A 25153-nucleotide genomic window follows, 5' to 3' on the forward strand; every position below is an offset into this window, starting at 1 on the left:
TAGTAAATTCTTATTAGTTCTAATATGGGTCCACTACTAATATCATAATTATGTTTATTAATGATTATTTGAAAATTATTAAAGTTACATCAGCAGTTTGTAAAAATGTTGTAAAATAATTTATGTCTGTAGAATTACTCTAACTGTTATTATAGAAAAAAAAAATTATTTTGGTATTGTATTATTAATTTGGTAATGTGTATTGCGTGCATAAAAATTTACAATTTAAACTAGATCTAGTATTGTATTTAGTATTAGTTTTTGTTTATCTATAAACAGGTTGTGAAAGCAAAATGCAGGGAAAATTTTTGTGCCTAGAAAAAGGAAAATAGAACCTATAGTCTAAAGGCTATATTATAGAAAAATATAATTTAAAAAAAAAAAAAATTGCCTATAGCAGTGGTTTAAAACCACTTGTATAATTTCAACTTACTATGGCAATTAATAAAACGGTATAGGGTTACAAACTGCCAGGACTTATACCAGCAGTTAGTGTAGCTCACCTAGGGCTATTGTCACACTTATTGGCTAGCAGTTGAAATCGTCGACATTAAAAGTATTGGGATAGTCCAATCAGATCTATACTAGCATTTTTTAGACCTATAGCGACAATTTAGAAACGCCAGTATAGGACCATATTTTTGGTAGTGATTATATTATGACTTCTTTTCAATTCTAACAAGTGAATGAAGTGATGGATAAGGAATGGTGTTTTGAGAATCACCCTAAAAGATGACGAACTTTAACAAATGTATGGTTATAGTATTCAAGGGCTTTTTACTATAAATGTCAAGGCTGTGAAACTCGGACCGAATCGTACGGTTCAACCGGGTTAACGGGGAACTGTTTATCAAGACGGTTCTTTAAACCTCAAGAACGGCCTATGCAAGAAAGTCAGTGAACCGTGCCCACCGCGGTTGAAACTCTTGGGTTTCAAAACCGTAAACGGTTCTCACAATTAGACCATTAAAGGTTTTTTTTTTTTTTGAAAATTTTTTGGTACTTACAGCCATTGTTGAAGGCTGAAGCTTCAACCTCCGTGAGATGCTATCAGACTTGAGATCGCACTGCCATCTTCCTATTCTTTTTCTCTGTCTCACTCGCACTTTCTCTGTGTTTTTGACGATGTCGTTTCTTCATTTTCCCTCTGGAGTCTTCTTCTTTTTTGGTAAATGGAATCCTCTTTTTAGCTGCTTGCTTTACTGTCAATCACCAATGCTTCACTGTCAAACACTTCTAGTTTTTGTATTTAACCATTTTTAAGAGCATTTGTAGCAGTGGAGCTAAAAAGCTATAATGTTATTTTAGCTCCACCAATATACCAAAAAATGCTTGCAGCAGTGGAGCACATCTATAGATAGATATGCATTGTAGCACACATCTAAAAAAAAAAAAAAAAAATTTAATCCAACTCCTATTAAAATAATAAAACTCACTTTATTTTTCATCATTCTTTTATTCTATCTCCGTTCCATCATCTCAGTTCTCTCAAGAGCTCTCATCTCTCTCACTCATCAAGCTCTCATCTCACTCATCAAGCTCTCTACGTCGTCGCCGTCCCAGCCCAGCCCACGCCGTCGCCGTTTAAATTCTGCAGATTGAAAGACCTTTCACCAAAAACAATATCAAATACTGGAGGACTTCATCAAATGCCTGGTCTGCGTGACTATGGACTTGCAGCTGTAGCATGGGATTCTTTTCAATGCTTTTGGGTTGTCTTTTGGTAATTGGCTTGTATAACTTCTCGGCCGTTTAATGTCTATTTCAAAATATTTTATTGATTAATTTGTAAATATTTATAAATTTAATTGTGTTTATTTCAGTTTAAACCTGTAAAATACATGGAAATGACGCCAAACATATGGTGAATCAAATTGTGAGATGGCTTGGTGCGCGTGGCCCATAAAGCCCAGTAAGAAATTATAGAGACAGGTGGCAGAGCAAATTGACAGCCAGACTAACTTCTCTTGTAAATCTGAGCTATAGTCGTCAAATTTCTAAATTTTTCTGGGCAATCTTGATCACATGCATTTTGTGCACAATATATTATTATTATTATAGTCTCTGCTGTTTTCTTCAAAAGCAATCATGTCAGATATTTTAATTATTTTGCTATCATTATAAATTCACAATGAATAAAAATGGTCAAGATTTGAATTTAATGGAGTGGACTTACTTTCAGAATAGAGAAATTCAATGAACAACCAAACCAATCTTTTGTTTGGTTTGAAAAATTGGGTCGGCAAGAACTCGTCGGATATGTAGAAGCATAGTTCCTAGTATCATATGCTTGGTTTTGAGATGACAGGTCTTAAAATAAATCTATGAATAATGAACATTCATAGTATTTCCAAGTTGTTTTTTTTTAGATGTATGTGTTTGTGTTGTGACTTGTGCGTGAATTGGTTATATTCATTTTGTTGTGGCTTATGTCACTTGATTTTAATCTTGCATCTATAGTGATAATTGATTTCCAATTGTCTTGAAGGTTGCATCCATGAATCACTATTTATTTTCTTATAAAGTTCCTTCATTTCATAGTTCACATTATTCCAAGGTTACTTCCGGACAATTGAGACGATAATAGGCTATCATGATAATTGAGAAATTGTTTTAGTAAAAAAAAAATGTATGAGTATAATTTGGGGTTGAAAAAATCACTTGTTAACACTAGACGATTATTTGCTATCATGCGGCGGCGACGGAAGAGTCGGTGGCAATGGCGGTGGTGGCGGTGGTGGCGGTTGAAGGTGGTTGTGATTATTGTTTATTGTATAGGATATATTATTTTATTGTAGTAGATATATTATTTTATTGTAATGGATATATTATTTTATTGTGATGTTTATATTATTTTATTGAGTTAAAAGCTAAAATAGATCCACTGCTACAGCATATATGTAGGTAAAATAGATAAAGTAACTTTTGGTGAAGTTAAAAAGCTAAATTTTTAACTCTACTGCTGTGGATGCTCTAAATGGGCAGACATCCTATAGTTTCTTTTTTCTTTTTCTTTTTTTTTTTTAATTCATAAATGGTGGGCTATTCAAATGGGCTTGGGCATAAAAAAAAATTTGTTTGGGTTGTCAAATGGGCTTGGCCATGGGTGGACAGATTAATTTATCCCTTAACCATTTTATTGGGTCTCATAAAATAAAAATAAAAATAAAAATTATTGGGTACTCAAATGTGCACTGTCATGACTTAAGAACTCTAACAAAAGTTTTAAATATATATATATATATATGTATATAATTATTTATCTTTATTATTAGTTAAATTTTCCATTTTTACTAATTTAATATATTTATTTATATTTTAAATAATTATTAAATTAATTATGACGTCATCACGGTTTGACCTTGGTTCGACCCCAATCCAACCTCAAAAACCTTGAATCTCTTCCTTTTACGGTTCATTGAACGGTCTGAATTTCAAAATCATGATAAATATAGGCCGTTAGATCGAACCATGTAAAATTTCATGTTTGCTTTCTCTATCATGCTTATGCATGCTTATTATTCAATCACTCAAAAATTTTAATAATATATATATATATGCTTTGAATACTGTAACTCTTGCACTCCAATTAGTACTTACTAAAAATCTATTTTTGGATTCTATAATCAAGTTACGGAAACAGCTTTTGGTCAAGAAGGATCTGGTTTGGGACTTGGTATTGTTCGATCAATCTTTTGTAAGTAATTCAAGTAACATGCACTTTATTAAGAACAGGGCCAATCATTGGAAGTTAACGTTGCTTTGTTTTCTTGTTGTCCAATATTTAAATAGTTAAGGTCTTTCTGTTTTATACGTTTTGCTTTTGAAAGCAAAAGTGAAGCTAAGTTTACTTACTTAGCAAAAAAGAAGAAGCTAAGTTAACTTCCAACTCCCAAGGAGATATAATTATAAGGTAATTCTAAAATTGGCTAAAGGTAACCACAATTGAGAAATGATGAAGTGTGTGTTTGGCAATCAATTAAAAGTTAGTATTTTTGCTTAAATTTTTTACTATTTGTGGATCTCACACTACTTTTTATATTGGTTTTATTTCAAATAATCTAACTTTAAGATTTTAAAAAATAAGTTAGTGGGAATAAGCAATTCCTAAATTGACACAAAATATATCATTGCTTTTAAGTTGATACATATATGCATCTATCTAATATCTAATCTATTGTGAAAATAATTAGTTTATGCAATATTAAAGAAGAGAGAAGAAAAATAAACATAGATAATTTACATAGTTTGGCAATATGCCTACGTCACAAACAGCAACAAGAGGGTTTCACTATGAAATAAAAATATTACAATAGTAACACAGGAACACTCTCACAAGACCCAAACCCCAAATACACATTTAGCTCTCTCTTGCAAAGAATAGAGAACACCCTATTTTATTTGCTCTAGGGGTTGCAGCACCACTCTTTTCTCACAGCTGTATTGTGCAGCACACTAACTTGATATATAAAAGACACTAAAAGTTGGCTGGAGCTTTTCAATTACAAGTGGGATTCAGTCAACTTTATTTTGACCGACTTGGCTTATATTGGCTTGCAATTTAAGCCATAAGAGTAATATTTACACCACAAATCTCTATCTTGGCTTGAATTGATCAATAAACTCCTTCATTGACACCGTATTAGTCCCTTGGGGCTATCACAAGCTGCAAACACCGACCAAGTCCAAGCAATGCTTGAACTTGTCTATTGGAACCAGCTTTGTCAACATATCGGCTGCGTTCTCCAAAATGTGAATCTTCTCAATAACAATGTCACCAATAAAAATCAACTCTCTTATCATGTGGAACCTCATAGCAATATGATTTGTCCAAGTATGACAAACCTGATGCTTTTTCAAATAAATGGCACTCAAAGAATCTCCACCTTCGTTCAAACCAAGCTCTCTGACTAGCTCTTCAACCACAATGCTTCCTTTGTAGCTTCAATGGTAGATATGGTATGGCTTGTATAAGGGACCTTTAACATGTATTCAATTTCTTTCTCTTCCTTTAAGCAAAGACTATCAAATAATCTAAAGTGTTTCGCCAATGGAGTGCTTATAGGCTTAGCATATTGCATGTAGAATTTTTCAAGAACTATTTTGATGTAGTTCTTTTGATACCTCTTGTTTTCTACCCAACAAGTAGTATATGAGCTTAGGATGGTGTATAGCAAAAGTGGCAAGATGTTTAGGGTCATTCCTAGCAGTGAAAGAGCAAGTCTCAAGGGCCCACACAAAGGATCACAAAGAAAGGCCCAACAAAGGATTAATGCCAATGGTGCTAGATCATAGTGAAACATGTGGTTCCAATACACATGGATGTGTGGGCTGGTTTCTATGAATGAGTGTGCAGGGTTAACATATGGTTCTCATGGATGGCGTACAAGAGGCTCACAGATGATACGTTGGTGATTAAAAAAAGCCCATAAGCAAGGGGAAGTGAGTATGACTTGTTCATGGTTTATAGAAAGGCAAAAACTCATACATGAGAGAGAAATTGTTGAGAATACACGCATGAGTAAAGATCCACATTAAATAAAAATAATAAGAGAGAGTAATTAATAATTTAATACAATATGGTTTGGATCAAACTCATATTCTTAAGCCTTTTGGATCAAGTGGTATCCATATATATTATATTAACTACGGGGCTCCTCAAGGTTGTCTCCCTAACATAATCTAATATACTCTACTACTATATACAACTAGTCGCAAACCCACGCGATGCGTGGGAATATATAAATATTATATAATTGGGTGCAGTGTATAAAAAGTAATAATTAATTCAAGCATTATTTTAAAAAAAAAATATTTCTATAAGTATTTTTTTATCTTTTTATCTCTGCAAATATATCATATTATTATTTTTTTGTATGTTTGATTAACATTTTTCTAAGGTGAACTATATTCTTCTTCTCTCTCTCTCTCTCTCTCTCTTGGATTTTTTTTTTTCTTTCTTATAGTTTTGTTTAAGGTTGATGATTTTTTTTAAAATGTGTTTTGGTATTGTGTTTTTTTTTTTTTTTTTTTTTAATTTCCCATTATAAAGTCTTCTCTCTCCCTTTTGTACAGCTTTGCTTGAATTTTGATTTGGGTTAATTCTTAGTTTTTTTTTTTAGGTAATAAAAGTAATATTAATCATGATGAAATAAAAACAAAGAAAGAAAATACATGATGTTCATGATGGTGAACATAAAAAAAATAAAATAAAAAAAATAAAAAACAACAACAACAACAAACAACATCAAAGAAAAAAATAACTCAGGGGAAAATTCTAAGAGTAGAAAGAAACTCAATGATAGAAGAACAATTTGAAGAACCCCAACGCACCTAGACTAATCAAAAATATATAGTTTGCCAGCATAAAGCTTATACTTAGCTTTTTTGGAAATAGGAATTTGAGTTTATGTCAAAACACAATCTACATAACTATGAATTTGAAAATGCTTGCCAATTTTTTGGGTGATAAATTATTTTAAAGTCTATCTTTTATTCCTTTTGTTTCATTGTAATTTTGGTTAAGATAATGTTGTAAATTTGTGATGAATTTATACTATTATAATAATCTCAGGGGTGCTCTAGAAGCTGAAGTGAAAATTGTGAAATCATTAAAAGACTAATAGAAAAATACTGGAAAAAATAATTTAGTTTATTATTGAAAAGAAAATAATGACATGAATGTTGATGTGGCTCAATAGGAAAATAGCAACAATAAATGCTACGTTTCAATGGCACAATAATTGTAGAGACTTAATGACTAATAATTAAAAAGGAATAGGTATAATAAAAGTCTAATTCCATACTTATGGGCCGGTTATTATCTAATACCATAATTATCACTCATAAAAATGAAAATAAGTGTAATTTCCCCTGAAATTGCTACTAACAAAACGCCATTTTGGTGTGGATTCCATGGTGCGGGAAATGTTCCATAATGTGCTCCAATCAAAATGTGTAATTACTTTTAGGATGTGATTTATTAAGGTTTGTTGCCATTTCTGTGACCCCTATAACCTCCAATTACACATTCCATTCTTCACTTAAATGTAATTTAATTTATTATTTTGTTCTTCGCTTATAGAGTTGAAACCACATCCGCCTGTAATTGGAAAAGACTCAGGTATTATCTTTGCATCACAATATTTGCTTAAATTTATATATGATTGTCCCTTGAATTTTAGAGTCATTTGAATTTTCCCCCATATAAAAAAGAGTTAAACAATATTCAAAGTAAAAGATCTTGTTTGGTAGTTTCAATATTTTCCTCTTGTGTGATCAGTATCAACGACTACATGTTTAATTTCATTTTACTAGTCTGTTGAAAAAATTCGTATCATTTTGTCTACATATTTAAGTTCATCACCATAATTTCAAAAATCTCAGAACTAACATATTCATAAACTGTACAAGCTAATATATCTGCTTGGTCATACTCTTGAACATCAAAATTTTTACAAGAAGCAATTATATATACACAATGCTTGATTTTTTTTTTTATTAAAATATTTTTTTCAATAAGCAAGGTTTGATTTCCACAACGTTTTTGACAAATTGTGCCCACTATCCAACCTTTATACATCCTCTAAATAATTATTTCTTACGCATATGAAGCTATTTAATAATTATTATACATATGTTTTTTCTACCGTTATTATTTTAATAAAATAATATAAAATATAATATTGAATAAAATATTTTTACTGTCTGCATATTTTTTAACTTATTAATTTTTCTTTTTTAGGCAGGTAATTGATTGAAACAAATCTAAGAAACATTTAGAACACAAAATATCCTCACAAAGCATCCCAATACATATGGGAGTCTTCAGGTTTTTTTTTCCTATTGTATTTTTTTTTTTATTATCTGCATGGAACAACCTGCTAAGTACAGGTTTTGTCACAAAGCACGGTTTAATACATCAAGTTGCTGATCATAATTGCATTTTGGAGAACTATGTGAGTGTGGTTTCTATGATACGTTACTTTCCCTATATTAGTATATTGTCTTAGAAAGAAATTGAGTACTTACCTTAAACTTGACTTTAATGGAGTCCACTTCAGAGATGTATTCGCAAAAATAGTATGCTTAAATGGCCATAACCCTATATTAAATAAACATATGTTTTTGCACTATCCAACTACTTTTAATTATTTTATCAAGTCAGTAAATTAATAACGGCCATGTATAATATTTTATTCAATAAATAAAAATTGTTCTTATAAAGTCTTCCCATGAAATGTTACAATGCATCAATGGAAAAATGAAATACAAAACAAATATCAATTTAGAAAGACTCAATTTAAAAAAAAAAAAAAAGAATAAACAATTTTCTTATAAAGTATTCCCATAAAACGTTACAATGCATTAATAGAAAAAGAGAATACAAAACACATGCTATTTTAGAAACACTAAATTTATAATAATAATAATAATAATAATAATAATAATATCAAACCAAACATATCATAAAAAATAGTTATGGATGTACTATATATATATATATATATATACCAAAAATTGAAGGAAAATATATATATATATATATATATAGAGAGAGAGAGAGAGAGAGAGAGAGAGAGAGAGAGAGAGAGAGAGAGACTTTTGTGTGTGGAAAAATAGAAATTATGCATGGAATAAGAGGGAGAATGACAATTTTATAGCATGAGGATAAGAATAAGAAGAGTAAAAAATAAAGGAAGATAAAAAGATAGAATAATATTAATATTGAGAGTAGTGGGGATATGAAAAGTTGAAATGGAATGAGAAAGGTTGAAGAAAGTTAAGGTAGAGAGCAGTGGGGATATGAAAAGTTAAAATGGAATTGAAAATTGAATAATAAATAAGAATAATTAAAAAATAAGATAAATTAAATATGATATTTTGATTGTAATATAATAGAATTTTTAATTCACTTTAAAGGTTAAAAAATTATATAAAAAAATTGGAAAAAAATTGATAATGACATGGAACATAAAACAACAGAAGTTGTTAAAAATAAAATTCTCACTCAGACTCTTCAACAAAAGCTTCAATTCGAAGAAGAACAAACCCCACTGCCACTCCAACAAGAGTCAGCGCATTCATGATGACTGCAATCTTGAATATCTCACCAGCAGCATTACAGGTCGAAGATAGAGCTCCCCCACCTCTACCTTTGCTCTTTGATGGAACTTTCAAGGAGCTCACAACCTTAGCAAAAGATTGCTCAGTGCATACAGGAAGGCCTAGTGAGGCTACACTGTTGTGAGCCTTCAACCCACCAAAAGAGTTCAACCCTGTTATGTAATTCACATTCTTCTTCATCCTCCTAGAGCTGGCAATGGTAGTAGTAGAAGTAGCCGTAATGGTGGGTGGAGATAGTGTGGCCATTGTTATCTGAAACAAAAGAGAGCAAAAAACTAAACTACTTATTACACAAAAGATGCGAAAAGATCAGTAAGGAAGTGTTTTAGAATGATAAAATTATACCTTTTTTTGTGATGGTTGGTTTATGAAGAGTTGTTTGTTAAGTATATGGAAGTAAATGATAGTGGGAGGGAGGGAAGAAAATGAAACTTTGTATGGTGAGAGACGGAAGAAAATGGATAAGGTGGGAAAGAGAATGGCTGGTAGACAAGCTAAGCAGATGAGGTTATTGAGAACAAAAAAGGAAAAATAGTGCCACTTTAAATGTTGGCCAAGAAAAAGTAAAGAGTAAATTGGTTTGCCAATGAAGATAGACCTTTTATCCAATTATTCTCTCTCTCTCTTTTTTTTTTTTTTTTTTTTTTTTTTTTTTTTTTTTTTTCACTTAATCAATTTGGACCATTTATTGAGTTAGGAAAATTATTAGTTTACATTTCATTTCTTTTTTCTTTTTTAATGTAAAAGTTGGGAAAATTATTAGTTTACATTTCATTTTTTTTTTTAATGTAAAATTTACGTTATAGACTAAATAAAGTATACATAATTTTTTTTTTAATGAAAAATTACTGCAGCATTTAAAAGAAATCAAAAAACAGTCTGGTACAAAATGTATAACTTATATGAGCAATAAATATAAACCAAATTACCCATTGTGTTGAATTTTTAATGGGGTGGAAGAATGTAGTCTAAAGTCTAAACTCGTAGCCTAAATAAATGAAAAACCAAGGCCATTCCACTAATGGGGGACGACATCAAAAATAAAAATTGACATTGCCACGCTTGGATTTGGATGCTTGCAATTACACAAAGCATAACACAAAACAATTAAACATGGGAGAGGGAAGGGAGGAAGAGAGAGGATAGGAAAGAGAGGAGAAATGATAACATTTTTCTTTTCACTTGTTTGATTAAGGGAGAAATGGGTAGAAATATACCTTATTGGTGAGTCCCACCATAAAAACTCTCTTCTCTCTCCCTAATTGGGAGGAAAGAATATGGTGGGCCATGGAGGAAAATGGATCTCTCCATTTTCCCTTTCCTTTTCCTTCGCCTCAATCCATCATAACTATAGAAATGAATTTATTTCCCTTTTCTCCTCTTTATTTCTTCTCTTTCCCAATTTCTTAAACCAAACATAGCTTAAGAGTTAACTAATAACCTAGCCAATCCTTAAAACAAAGCATAGCCTAATAGTTAACAATGAAATCCAACTATAAGGGAAACACTTAACTAGCAATGTTAGGAACATGACTAAATTTCCCTTTATTATTATTTTTTTCCCACTTATTCTTGAAGTGGTAAGTTATGATTGATACAACCTTGCTTTCATATGGATCCACGACTGTCAATATGCACCAATCACATCTCAAATTTTGGATAAAATATTTTGAAAATTTTTGTGTCACAATACTTACGATAGTTAACAAGCTGTATCAAACTACAAACATCATACAACGTGGTACTCTAATTAGAGAGACTGTAAGCTGCATTATAAGCAATAGTTTGAGAAAACAACCCAATATGGGTACGGCAGTATAGAATTCCCCAGTCTTCTCCATCTTAATCACACAGAAACCTAAAGCAAAATGTAAATTCAAGTTCACAACAAAGACATTGCGTTTCATATGTTAGCAAACATATAATAAACAAAAATTCAAGGCTCAACTAATTGAAACTACTGCAATTTCATACATGCTTTGGGACTAGCATTTACATTGCTTTTCTCATCATGTGATTTATTAAGGTTTGTTGCCATTTCTGTGACCCCTATAACCTCCAATTACACATTCCATTCTTCACTTAAATGTAATTTAATTTATTATTTTGTTCTTCGCTTATAGAGTTGAAACCACATCCGCCTGGAATTGGAAAAGACTCAGGTATTATCTTTGCATCACAATATTTGCTTAAATTTATATATGATTGTCCCTTGAATTTTAGAGTCATTTGGATTGTTTACTATATTTGAATGGAATCATCTCTATCTCTAATTGTATTGTATTACTCTCACTCAAATTGTTGGATGAATTAATGAAATACCTGATTCATGCTCTACACCACCAAAACCCATTAAACTAAATAGGTTTAGACTTTAATTGAGATTAAGCAAGGTAATATCTAGACAGAATATGAGTTTTTGGGCTTCAAGGAAGGTAAGCTTTAATTTTTTTTTTTTTCTCTCTTTGTTTAACGTTTTAATTAGATAATATTAATATATTATTAGAATTTACATTTTTAATTTAATGGGGTCTTCAGTCCTCGGTTTGTCTTATTGCACTAATTCTCTTTATTTTGGTAGAATTTTATAAAGAATGCAAAAAAGATAAAGAGGCAAAGTTGCAAAATAATTCAAAAGCAACAAATCGCTACCCACATTCTCCAATATATGCATGTCCAACAACAATGTCAATTTAAGCAAATAAGAAAGCAGAGAAGATATAGCAGGTACTTTTTTCTTTTCATTATGAATAAATATAAAATTGTATTGTCCCATAGTATCTAAAATTAACTTGCTTTATTCATTTTAAACTGAAAAGTGACTACAATCTAGAAGAGAAGATCTCAACAATGTTAGAAATAAAACTGGCATAAGAAGTGTTTCTACTTTTTATTTTTATTTCTTATAAACATTTATGTTTCTAATTATTTTGCAATAAATACAACATATATTGTTTTATAGTAGCTTTTTATTTTATTTTTTGAGGAAAAGTTACATATTCATGTTTATGCAGATAATATACCAAACAATTCAGCTATAATTTCCTATAATTTCCAGCAACCAACCAAAACAAAGGCTCCTCATCTTAGTAATAAACATATTTTTACATTAAATCATATTTTTTGTTAATTATTTAGACATCGGATGTTAATCTAAAACTCTACATTAATTATAATTCAGGAAAATATTATGAACCGTGCAACTTTGGGCTTTGGCCATCATGCAAATGCCTATATTGTGGTGCATTATTGTGGTATGAAGAACGTGTATGAAAGCAATGCAATATAGAAATCCACATATTTAAGAAGATAATGTGTTATTTGAGCTAAATGTAAGTCACATCAGTTTCTATTCTAAGTGGAATATAAAACCATGACCACTTACTACCTGCTGCTCATATTCAATGTTTTCAAATAGGCATGAACTGCTCAAGTATGCGATCTAACCAAAATTTAAATTTTAGTATATATAAGTTTTGACATCTGTCTATTTTCAGCCTAAGATAGTAAGATATGAATTTTGAAAGGTTTACATACAAATATAATTTTAAAGTAAAGTGAAATTTTATTTGTTTTTAAACAGTTTTGTCTAAAAAAATATGTCTTTGTAAAAGTAAAAAATATTATTTTTTTAAATACTTTTGTCTAAAAAATGTGTCTTTGTAAAAGTAAAAAATATTATTTTTGTTAAACTATACCGTGCATCACATAGGTGGGTCAATAGCTAGTATTTAAAAAAAAATTAAAAAAAAAAAAAACCATCACCCTTAATCAAAGTTATAAGAAAGAACAAAAATCCACCGAGAGAGAGAGAGAGAGAGAGTACTCACAGTTTTTTTGTTGGAAAAATATGGATTGAATGTGAGAAGTGATATCGAATTTATACAAAATAAAATAGGGAGAAGAAGAATCAAAATATAAGAAAGAGAAAATGATAGAAAAACGGTAAAATAGAGAGTAGTGGGGAGATATAGAGGCAAAGAGGGAGGGGAAAGGTTACAAGAAGTGTAACAGCAAATGTGAACTAATAGGGAGGGTAAGAGTTTTTTATTTTTTTTTTAATAGGGAGAATAAAAGTGAGTAAAGGAGATGTAAAAAATAAGTGGATGATGTGGCTGTCGAGGAATCTACCATTAGAAGGTGGGGAGGGGAAGGGGAAGGGGAAGGAATACGTGAGAAACAAAAGGGAAGGAAATCCAGAGGTTGTAATTGTGAATGTGAGCGTAGTAATATTAAATACTACGCTTTAGCTTTTAGTAATATATAGATTAGAAGGTGGGAAGGGGAAGGAGAAGGAATACATGAGAAACAAAAGGGAAGGAAATCCAGAGGTTGTAATTGTGGTTTTCTAAGGGTTTTCAATTTAGAAGACTTGGGTTTGAGCTTTAAGTAAGAATTAAATTTAGCAGAAGTGGGTTGGTGGAATTAAATTTAAAAGAAGTGGGCTTTATGGTGGAAATAGGCTGAAAATAATTTTAGTTTTATTAGTATTTTAAAATTGATAAAAACTATTTTAAAATTGTAGGATAAATTTAGGAAAAAGGATGGGAATGACATGGCTGCTGACGTGGCTTAATGTGAGCGTAGCAACATTAAATGCTACGCTTCAGCTTTTAGTAATATATAGATTATAGAAACTTGTGCTAAAATTCCTCCATTTGTCAAAATTGAAGCACCCATTACTTGACATGTGACAGCTTCATTAGATTATTTAGAACCATGTATACTAAAAAAGTAAAAATTCCACATGGCAAGTTATAATTCCTACACTTGAAGACCACCGCACACTCTTAGTGTGATAGTCACTCCACAAGTATAAGTGCTTGTGGGATGTGGGTGGCAAGGTTCGGAGTTCAAGTCTTTAGGAGAGATTTTCACACACATATACACTTAGATTAGACTATAGTAGAATTTCTATTTTGTATAAAAAAAAAAATTTAATTAAAATTAAAAAAAAAATTAAAAAAAGACTATGAGTCCATGCGTACTGTGTCAAAAGATTTAAATTCAGAAACTTTAATACATCATTAAATTTCTTTCCATGTAAAGAAGTCTGCATATAATTTTGTTCACCGTGTAGAAATTTCTTTCTAACCTTTTGTAAAACAAAAATAAATAAATAAATAAACGTGCTGAAATTAATTGTTTTTGTTTTTGTTTTTATTCTTTCTAAGGGCATTGTTTTTGTTTTTAAAATGTTAACGGTTGCCTTGAGGGCATTGATTTATGAACTATTTTTAAAAACTTTTTATGAGAAAATGATAAAATAGTTAATTTTTTTAACATTTTTTTATATTTCTCATGAAAGTGATGTTAAACATTTCCTAATATAGTGGGTTCTAGCTAGCTCAACTGGTAAAGTCTCTGATAGTTGAATAAGATATATAGGGTTCAATCCTCACCTACACAAAAACTGATTGGTGTCTTGGTTTGATGATAAAAAGCTATCATCAGGAGCGGACGCCATAGGTTAAAACTCTCTCTCAAAAAAAACATTTCATAATATAATTTATTAATAATTACTATAAGGGCACCTATTAACATAGCCTGTAGAGCCTTTATGGTAATCAACATTAAATTAGGAAGTTTTTTTTTTTTTTTTTAAAGAAAAGAAATTAGGTAGATTTAATTTAAGTGGACATTGGTTTTGCATCAAAATTCAAATTTATTGTGCTAAGCTTTTTGCTCAAAAAAAAAAAAAAAAAAAAAAAAGTTAGATGCTTTGGGCACACGAAATGTGAAAGCAGGGGCGGAGGTACATTATGAGTTGGGGGCCATGATCCCACCAAATTTTTTTAAAAACCCTATAATAGTTGGAAAATTTACATTTCACCCATATTTTTAATAGCCGACCCCCACAATGATAAAGCTTGCCAACCCCCCCCCCCCCCCCCCCCCCCCCTTCTCCAACACATCAGCCAAATTTGGATTCCCAAATCTTAATTTTTCACCATTTGTCTTTTTCTATTCCTTCTCTTAACACTTAGCCATATCTCATATCTTTTTATTAACTTCTTCTAACTTTTAATTTTAGTTCCATTTAGAAGATTCAATCATTTTTTTCTCCAAAAAAAAGATTCATTCATTTTTTTCTAAAGGGATAAAACTTATCTATAGTATATTAAATTCCACAATTAAACTCAACAATGGTTCTTGAAAATGAAAATAACGTTTGTGTTTTATTGGTCATGGTAAATAGGTGGTTGAGTTTCATTAGGAAATGTAATATATATACTACACTTAAAAATGTATTGTATTTAAGTTTTTTCCTTTCCCAAAACTCTACATATGCCCCTCCACTTTTGAAAGATAGTTTCAACCTACAGTGTCTGCACTTGATTATTGCTCTTTATTATCAGACCAAAATACCAATTGATATTTTTTTGTAGACAATGATCAAACCACAGATCTTTTATACAACGACAAAAAACCGAAGTCTCTACTAGCACCACGATTTTCCATGTCAGCATCATTTTAAAAATATACAAAAAATATATAAAACCGAAGTCTTTGCTAGCACCACAATTTTCCACGTCAGCATCATTTAAAAAAAAATACAAAAATTATGATTTTTTTTTTCTCTAAAACCCAATAATCATTGATTTTTTTTTCTCTAAAACCCAATATACAAAAAAATTTGGTCCTCTCTCAAACCCAATTCTTTGCCCATCTTCACTCTCAATTTTCTCTCCACAACCCAGAACCACCATCAGTCCTTCTCTCCCACAACTCAACAACTCCACCTTCTCTAGCACAACTCAACAACTGCAATCGCCCAAGTTGCAGATACATCCCCAGTCTGATGGAGAGACAACATATAGAATAAGTGTGTCGAAGAAGATTGAGATGACCATTAAGTAGCTCTTTGAGATGGATTTGTTGGGCTAACAATGGTGTTTATTGGTTGCAATAAGGTTATATCCCCAATTCTTTTGTTGTATGTATTGAATATAAATTGGATTTTTCGGCTTAAGCCTGAAATTGGTGGTATATCAGATTTAGGGATTAGGTTTGCATGACATAATTAGGGGAATGATCTATTCAATTTTACTTTGAATTAAATTACATATTTCCATTCATTTTTAAGTCGTTATACCATCAATCAAAATAAATATGTAATTTTTTTCGTTCTTTGCTTTCTTTTTCTTTTCTTTTTTCTTTCATCCTAATATGTCAATAAGTTTTTAATTCCTAGATTACATTATTCTAATTTTTTTTTTCAAGTTCCTCTATTTCAGCACCTGTACATCAATCAAGTTCTATGTCTTGGCTATATCTGTTAGGTGTTTGACAAAAGGCCTACAAGAGTAACTGTTGAACATGTATTGGAATAATAAAATAAATGAACTGGCATAAACTATTTGATGATGGCCCATTGTTACTAAGCTACATCTTGCTATTCAATATGTCATTAAGTCATGTATTTCTGTTTTATAACTTATATTCACGGGTGTATATTTTTGCTATATGAAAAATGGGGTTGTGCTGATGGGGTGAACTAACTTTATTGTATTTTTGAAGACTAGGTTGGATTACTGATGTGTGGATAATGGGTACATGTGGGAGAAGGAATACACTATGCATTGATATCTCATTAAGCGACCATTTGGATCTATTAAAGAACATAGGAGAGTAATAGAAAAGTTTAAAATTGCTAAGTTAGGTATCTAATTTCTTAAGCAATATAGTAATTTCCTTTTTCTCACCCAAATTCCAAAAAGATTCATATACCCGACTTTAGAAAGTTTATGTCAAATAATTGAAAATTGCTTCATATGTATATTGAATGGGGGAAAAAAAGAGTCATAGGGTTGATTCAGTTTAGGAATAGAATTAGGTAGTACTTTAGTGAAAAAATGAAAATAATCGGATGGGGAAATCTGTGAAAGTCTAAATCCTATGCTAGCAAGGTTTTGTTTCTAATTATAAGCTTTGTTGACAATTGGTTTTGGTGTCATTGAATGTGGATGTGTTTTGAAGTGATGACGTGGGTGGTTTTATCAATTTATGAGTGTGAGAAAGTTTAAATTACTTTAGTCATAATATGAAGGAGTGCTCGAATTTTGCAAGGGCAAGATTCTTGACGTGTTGAACAACTGAACTAAGAGGACTATTCAAGGAATTGTTGTGACGAATGGTGAGCAAATTTTGGGACTTGGGGATCTTGTCTGTCAGGTAGTTATGTTGTCAATCATCGTTTTTAAATTCTAAACTTATTAATCAGGGTTCTATGTAAATTATTGGGCTGTAAAAGTGAACTAGCCTTCACATGATGGTGTTGGATATGTTTTAGGGGATGGGGATTCCTATGGGGAAATTGTCTTTGTATATAGCACTCGGAGGTCTTCGTCCTTCAGCAGTAAGTTTATTCAAATAAAACTTGTGGTTATTGCTTCGTTTTACTACATTGTAAATTTTTTTGTTCACATGATTTACTTTGTTTTAAACCTTAGGGAACATTTCTAAATGCCAAGAAAAACCAAGTTCAAGAATTGTATGGACTATCTACTTGTAGTGTTTGCCTATAACAATTGATGTGAGGACAAACACTGAACAGTTGTTGAAAGACGAGTTCTACATTGGGCTTAGACGGAGGAGGCCAACTAGGAAGGTTTCATAGTTTACATTTGCACCTTGCTCCAATTTTGGTTCATAAATTTTTACAAGTGATAGTATAATATACATTCCCTAAGGTGATTTTGACAATTCTTTTCAAGAATATTATGAACTTCTGCATGAGTTCATGTCCGCTATCAAGCGGAACTAAGGTGAATTTTTAAAAGTACTTAAATTTTAAATTAGTGTGCATTTTTTTTATATAATTAAGATATAAATATGTGGACGAGTTTAAAATGATCATCACCAAAATATAATTGATTGAATGCTCTACATCATATCATCAAGAATATATCGTATTTACTTTTTTTCACTTGAGCTGGATTAATACATAATATTGCATACTAAACCAAACTAAACAACTTCAACACCACCAAAATAAATAAGGACAATGAAGTGCTATGTCATAGCATGGGCAAACGTACCTTTCAGATTGGTGAAGAAACATTAGGCACATATCTTCTTCCTTTTTTTTTTTTTTTTTTTTTTTTTGGGTTTTCTTTTAGCTTGAAGATTTAAATAAATGTCTGATCTAAAGTTCCTATTTGCATGGGAAAAATTTTGGCAGTTCCACTGGCTGCTAAAATCATTTCTTTTTTGGACAGACATACAATATGTTTGATAAATCCCAAAGTTCAAATACTTAGAGATCATTTTTCTCCAAGAAAAAAAAAAAAAAAAATACTTAGAGATCATTGAAAATATCAGTATGGCTTGGCCCTTTAGCTGCCCAATATATATCAAGATGTCTATTTGATCGATGGCATGATAGGATAATACAGTCATTTTAACAATGCCTTCAATATTGTAACTGATTTCTCTCAAGATGCTAATTAAATTATATTAAGGACTGAAAGGATGAAGTTCTTCTTTTTCTCATTCATTACTATTAGCAACAATATCCTCAGGCTGCATTTTTGTTCCAAGTTTCTTAGACAAATCAATATAGGAACCAAAGGTTGGATGACCCAAAACAAAATCAATTTCCAGAGCTAATGTTTTTGAGGATATTTGTTTGTGAATATTAGTTTTAAAACTGCAATGACTATTCTTCTTATGCTTCTTGTGGATGAGGAGTGGCTATTTGCTTCACTTTGCTTAAGCAGTTTAGTTATTGGACCATGTTTCCAAAATGAAATGGTGATGCTTTAGGTTATTGTTGAAAAATTTTAGGTTCTTCTCCCCCCCGCCCTCCCAAAAAGAAGGAACCCTAAAAAGGAATTGGAGATTTCTTATGATAGAGATTTATGTAATAGGCATCAATCAAGGAGTTCCATTTCCTTTTTTCTTTTCTTTTTTTCTTTTTATCTTTTTTTTGCAAAATCTTTTTGTTGAGGAAAATATACTTAATTATATGTAGCTCAATCTTCAATTTTCCAATTTATGATGGCACCTGTAGAGCCTCTAAAATGGGAAAATCTTAATGAGTGTAATATAGGATTTTAGCATCATAATAGTGCTCAATACATAAATTTGTTGCTTTCCCTATTTTCATCTTTTCACATCTTAAGCAAAATCTTCACATGGAGCTCACTGTTATTACTTGGAAGAAGATACTATCTGTATTGATGCAAGATTTTGATGTTTGAGTGTTTGACACAAGATTTTGTTATTACCAAAAGAAGATTTAAATTGTTGTTTTAAATTATAGGAAAGAGCCATTAATTTTCATATTGTGTGGTGTGTGTGTATTTTCATATAGTTTTTAATCTTTAAGGGTGTTTTTTTTTTTTTTTTTTGTTAATTATTACTTAAATTTTAGGCCTGCTACATTTCAACATGTTTTGTTTTAGTGTATGATTCCTCAAGGTGAGAACATTAAAAAGTTTTTCTATGTATTTCATTGGTTATTCATCTGCAATTCTGGCTTTCATGTTGCTTTAAACATGCGTTAAGGATTATGAGAAGGTTTTCTTGGAGGTAGCAACTGAGAGAGTTCTCACTGAGAGATGACCATCGAGCTCCACTGTTTGTTGTTTGTAATTTTTGTTTAACTATCCCGTGCATCACACAGGTTAGCAATTAATATTTACTGATAATTATAATATAATGGGTGCAACATATATGGATTTTTTTTTTTTTTTTGAGAAACCGTGCAACAAGCTGCCTTGTAACAAGTGATCCAGGTGACACGTGGCCAAGAGTTTATATCAACAATTGCCATTCGTTAATTTTAAAACATCCATGAAATTAAATTAAATGCATAATTGTCTCCTTAATCTCCTTCCTCAAAACCCGTGATTTATTTTCAGTTTTATGCCCTTAAATTAAATTAACAAATGCACAATAGGCATTATGTAAAGTGGCGAGTAATTCTTAAGTACTCTCAGAGTACAGAGAATGGTGCTCCCTCCTCTTACATTCATGGTGGGGTCCACTCATTAAATTCATATGGGGTCTATCATGAATGTAAGAGGAGGAAACACTATTTCTCCGTGCTCCGGGAGTACCTAAAAATTTTCCGAAAAGTGGCATAGTTAATTGTGTCCATTGTATTATTGACAATAAAACACAATCTTTCCCTTTGAAATTCATAATTTTTGCCCTCTATTTGAAGCCATGGAAGGAATTTTGACTATTTTCTATCTATTTATCTTGCTTATGGCTTGTAAATGTCAAATGCTATATGTTCAAGACTTGGCAATTTCCGTTCTCAATATGAAGTTTTGGTTTGTGTTAATTGTTTTTGTTCAACGAGAAGCGTAAATGAAGGTTGATTTGCACTTAAATTTTAGATCTTTCATCTATATTATTATATATTATTATTATTTTAAATATTAGGTTGTGTGATTGACCATTACTATTCCTTATTCGGGTTCACGAGGGGAAAATAAGGAGATTGTAGAAGACAATTGGTGAAAAAAGCCAGCCGACTTTATCTTTACAAGAGTTTTTTCACTCTAAAGAAAGCAATTATTCAAGCAGCGGCAATGATCAAAACTACATTCGTAGCACAGGGCAATAAAAAAAAAGGGTAAATGTTATTAACTAATCTTGAAAAAACTAAACTAGTTACAAAAACAGGAAGCAAATACAAGAAAATCCACGATCCATCTCATGGCCAAAATAGGCATTTGCCCATTTCGCCTAAAAGATGTAGCAAAATGCCCCTGTTCTGAAATTATCTAGCAAAATGCCCCTATTTTGAAACTCGATCTTTAGAAAATCAAGTTTAAAACAGAGGCATTTTGCTAAATAGTTTCAGAACAGGGGCATTTTTGCTGGAAAGTTTTGACGAAAATGGCAAATTTGGCCTCTATCTCAACTTAGAGAGATTTACCTATATAATAAGGGATTTAAATTTATTTTAATAATTTATTTCTGTCTTGAAGTACTAATTAATATCGTTGCTTCATATGAAATTACTTTGATGTATCTAATTGTATATGTTTGTCTTTCACTCTTTAGCTGAAATCTTATATTGTTTTACATTGTTTATTTTTTTTACGTGGTTATAAAGAACAATTCTTTTTCACAATCTTCACATTTTGTTCTTTATTATTTTTCCTGGTCTCTTTATTGAATTGTGTTCGAGTGCTAATGTTGTTGCTTCATGTAAACTTATTTTGACGTATCTAATTGTATATGTATGACTCTTTAGTTGAAATCTTATATTATCTATTTGTATTGTTTGTTTTTCACGTGGTTATAAACAGTAATTTTTTTTACCTTATTTACTTTTTGTTCATTATTCATTTTTCTAGGTCTCTTATAATTAAAGTTGTAAGGACACGATTCCTGCGCGGCCCAGTGACATTTTTGGGTTCACGCGGGAGAGATCCCTCACAATACAATTTGTAGAGAGTGGGCTTGAAAAGCTTGGGCTTGGTCACGGGACGATGGTCCGGTCTGGATTTCAGAGAGGTCCCTGTGGAAAGTGGACTGGGCCTAAACGTTTAAAGCCCCGCCGTGCTGCCACTTCTGAGAATGGGCTCCTCGGACTTGATCCGAGGACCCTTGTGGTCCTTTCCGGCTGTCCAACGGAGGACCTTCTCTATTCTCTGCATGGATCGTTCCGGCGATCTTATTCATGAAGTCTTTCTCTTTTCCTCCCCCCTCCACTAGATTCACTTACTTCTCCTTTTATACTAGCGTGCGTTCGATGTCCTTCGTCCACGTGTAGGGTCAGTCTTTACAAATACTGACATTGGTCCCATCAGTCTAATCCCGGAATTGTTGGGGATGACTTGATAAAGCTGCAGAGTACGGTTCTGTCAGGCATTGGGCCTTATCCAGAAGGGTATTTAGGGTAATCGCCCCAAGGTATTTTGGATTTCCTCCCGAATTTGTCCCTTTATTCTGGGGGGATTATGGGCCTGCCGAGGACTAGACTGTCCTCGGCTGCCTCCCAAAATTGGTCTGTGCTCTGCGTCATGGAGTTTGGGCTACAATTCTCCTCGGATTGGGCCCTCGGACTCTCTAAAGGTGAATGGGCCTGGTCCACGAATTGTTGGGCCCCACAATAGCCCCTCAAAACCCTTCTATCCGAATTCCGGATTGGAAAGGAGGGTTTTGGCAAACCCGGGCCCTTAATATGGCCCATTTAGCTTGATCCCGCATTTATGTGAGCGGTTTCCCAGGAAGTTAGGCGGTTTTTGAGGGATTCCTTTTAATCCGCTCGGAATCTGCTCCTGCCGCTTGGATGTCCCAGACGTGCCCTTAATGAATCCCCTTAACGAGGCTCATTTATATCCGGCAGCTCATTTGATAAGGTGGAGAAGTGAAACGGACGCCTCTTTTTTCTTCAGATTCTTTGGGAAAGTTGAATACATTTAATGCCATCCGTTCTGCTCTTCCTATAAGTAGGCAAGCAGGAGGCCATCACTTTCGTACTAACCCCCTTCCCTTCTTATGAGATCACGACAAATGATGAAGAAATCATGCCCCTCCTCTAGACACCGTATTCTGATAAAACTTGAAATGGCTCGATCAGGGCAAGGGTGGCGCAGACTTAAGATCCGTCCCGCCTCTCTTTTAGCCAAAATCCGAAGCAGGGGCTCATCACGCCGAACTCTTGGCGTGACTGAGTCGAGAGTACCCAATATCAGCACCACCCGGCTCCTCATGAGCGTACCTAATATGGCACCAACGTGTTAGGAGTCAGGGCTGAGGCAGGGGCTAAGTGCTTCTGCTTCTCCCTCTTTTACTCCTCGGTGCCCTCCTCCACCTTCTTCTTATAGTCTTCCCAGCACCAGTTCCGTCTTGGTGCCTTCCCTTTTCCCTCTTTTGTTCCTTTTCTTTCTTTTCATCCCTACTCTCTTCTTCTCCTCCTTCTTTACTCATGTCCTCCATCTTCCTCATTCATCTCCTCCATCTCCTTCAATTCTTCTTCCTTCTCCTTCAATTCTTCTTCCTTCTCCTTCAGTTCTTCTCCCTTGTTCTTCATCCTTTTCCGAAGGAGGTTCTTGTCACGATATGAGCAATGTTGAGACAGAGACTGAAGAGACCTTGAAGATGAGTTTAGAAGAAGCCTGACTGTTTACTTCTCTGTACTGCGAGTGTTATCGTTGCTTTAGCAGTTCTTCTTTTGTATAGGCTTGTTTGAGCCCTTTTTCGTACATTGTAATAATCTCTTATATTAATAAAAGTGTTTACTATTTCATTTTGCATATTCCGTTTATGTTTTTGTATATTGGTAAACGCTGCTCGGCTCAATGAGAAAGTATCTAAAACCGATGACAACTAAGACCAAAATACTTGATAATAAAAAGATGTTGCCATAACTTTAATATAAGTGTTTGGCCCAATAAGGCCGACCAGTGAAAAGTAATAATTACCATGCTGGCCGAGGAGAGAACTGGAGGTTTGATGCCGTGTTTGGGTCCGAGGACCATGCAAGGCCTTGACTCTATCCAAAACTCGTAATAATAATAGTTTTTATACTTGGTTTCCCCATAGGCTTGAGTCCGAGGACCATGCAAGGCCTTGGTTCAGTCCAAAACTCGTAATAATAATAGTTTTTATACTTGGTTTCCCCATAGGCTTGAGTCCGAGGACCATGCAAGGCCTTGGTTCAGTCCAAAACTCGTAATAATAATAGTTTTTATACTTGGTTTCCCCATAGGCTTGAGTCCGAGGACCATGCAAGGCCTTGGTTCAGTCCAAAACTTGTAATAATAATAGTTTTTATACTTGGTTTCCCCATAGGCTTGAGTCCGAGGACCATGCAAGGCCTTGGTTCAGTCCAAAACTTATAATAATAATAGTTTTTATACTTGGTTTCCCCATAGGCTTGAGTCCGAGGACCATGCAAGGCCTTGGTTCAGTCCAAAACTTATAATAATAATAGTTTTTATACTTGGTTTCCCCATAGGCTTGAGTCCGAGGACCATGCAAGGCCTTGGTTCAGTCCAAAACTTATAATAATAATAGTTTTTATACTTGGTTTCCCCATAGGCTTGAGTCCGAGGACCATGCAAGGCCTTGGTTCTGTTTCATTCCCTCTCCTTAGGTACCCCGTACGCAGCCGGGCAGGAGGTTGTCCCTGGCATTAGTTATTACCCGGCGTGGGCCGTAGTCCGTGGGCTATCATGTAGCAGGGGCATGGGCCGCGAATTTTCTAGGCCCACAGATCAGGAGATATTTCCATAGTCTTTGGCCACGCGGCACTTTTGGGTGTCCCGATGTTCGAGGTGCACCTCCACGAGGCTCCTTTAGTCTTGTCGTTACAGAGGTTTGTTGGAAGTCGAGCTGGAGACGTTTTGTCTGTAGCGTTCCTTGGGAAGCTGCGCTAATTAAATGCCACCACCCTATCTCCTCAAATAAATAAGAGAGCAAGTTTCTTTGCCTAGGCACCAGCTCCTTAGTCTCCTCCTTCAGCTCCCTTCCGCAGTAAGTCATGTTTGAGACGAGGGTCGGGGAAGAAAAACTCTCTCCGCCGCAAAGGCGCCACGTTCTCCTAAGGCTCAGAAGAGTGATATACGGGCAACGAAGGCGTAGATTCAAAGAGATATTCCCTTATGACAGAGGGGAGAGGGTGTTTCCCACGCTTTTAGTCAAAATCCGAAGCAGGTTCTGGTCATGCCAGATTTTTGGTATGTCCGAAGAAGGAATTTCCACCATCAGCACTGTCTACCTTGTAGCCGGCAAATTTCTGCGGGGGCTCCCCAACTTCCGGCTCCCTGCACCTTCTTTGTAGATGGTGTTAGCCTGAGGTCAGGTTCTTTTGCTGCCTGAGTTTCGGGCACGTGAAAGCGTAGAGGATGAAACGAGGTCTTGAGGCAGTAGCCAACCTCTCCTCTGTGCTACCTGCATCCTCCCACTGCGGCGTGAGGCTCAAGTTGGGCTCCTTTGCTGCCGGAGCTATGGGCATGCGAAAGCATGGGGGAAGGGACAAGGCCTCGAAGCAGTAGCCAACCTCTCGTCTGTGCTACCTCCTCGGCCTTCTCTTGCTTTCTTGCAACTTTCCTTT

General features: G+C 33.4%; 1 protein-coding gene across 2 annotated transcripts; it reads right to left on the reverse strand.

Moving 5' to 3' along the window:
* Positions 1-8947: 8947 nt before the first annotated feature.
* On the reverse strand, positions 8948-9669 carry LOC115979449. 2 transcript variants are annotated; one of them, XM_031101497.1, is made up of 2 exons: positions 9472-9669; positions 8948-9378 (listed from the first exon to the last, which is right to left on the reverse strand). In XM_031101497.1, the coding sequence occupies exon 2, from the start codon at positions 9370-9372 to the stop codon at positions 9007-9009; it is 366 nt and encodes a 121-aa protein (XP_030957357.1). In that variant the 5' UTR covers positions 9373-9378; positions 9472-9669; the 3' UTR covers positions 8948-9006. The 2 variants fall into 2 exon arrangements, with proteins under 2 accessions (XP_030957357.1, XP_030957358.1); XM_031101498.1 differs by having other exon boundaries at positions 8949-9401; positions 9472-9643.
* Between the last annotated feature and the right edge of the window lie 15484 nt (positions 9670-25153).

The sequence above is a fragment of the Quercus lobata genome, chromosome 3 (genome assembly GCF_001633185.2).
Source record: "Quercus lobata isolate SW786 chromosome 3, ValleyOak3.0 Primary Assembly, whole genome shotgun sequence".
Taxonomy (NCBI): Eukaryota; Viridiplantae; Streptophyta; class Magnoliopsida; order Fagales; family Fagaceae; genus Quercus; species Quercus lobata.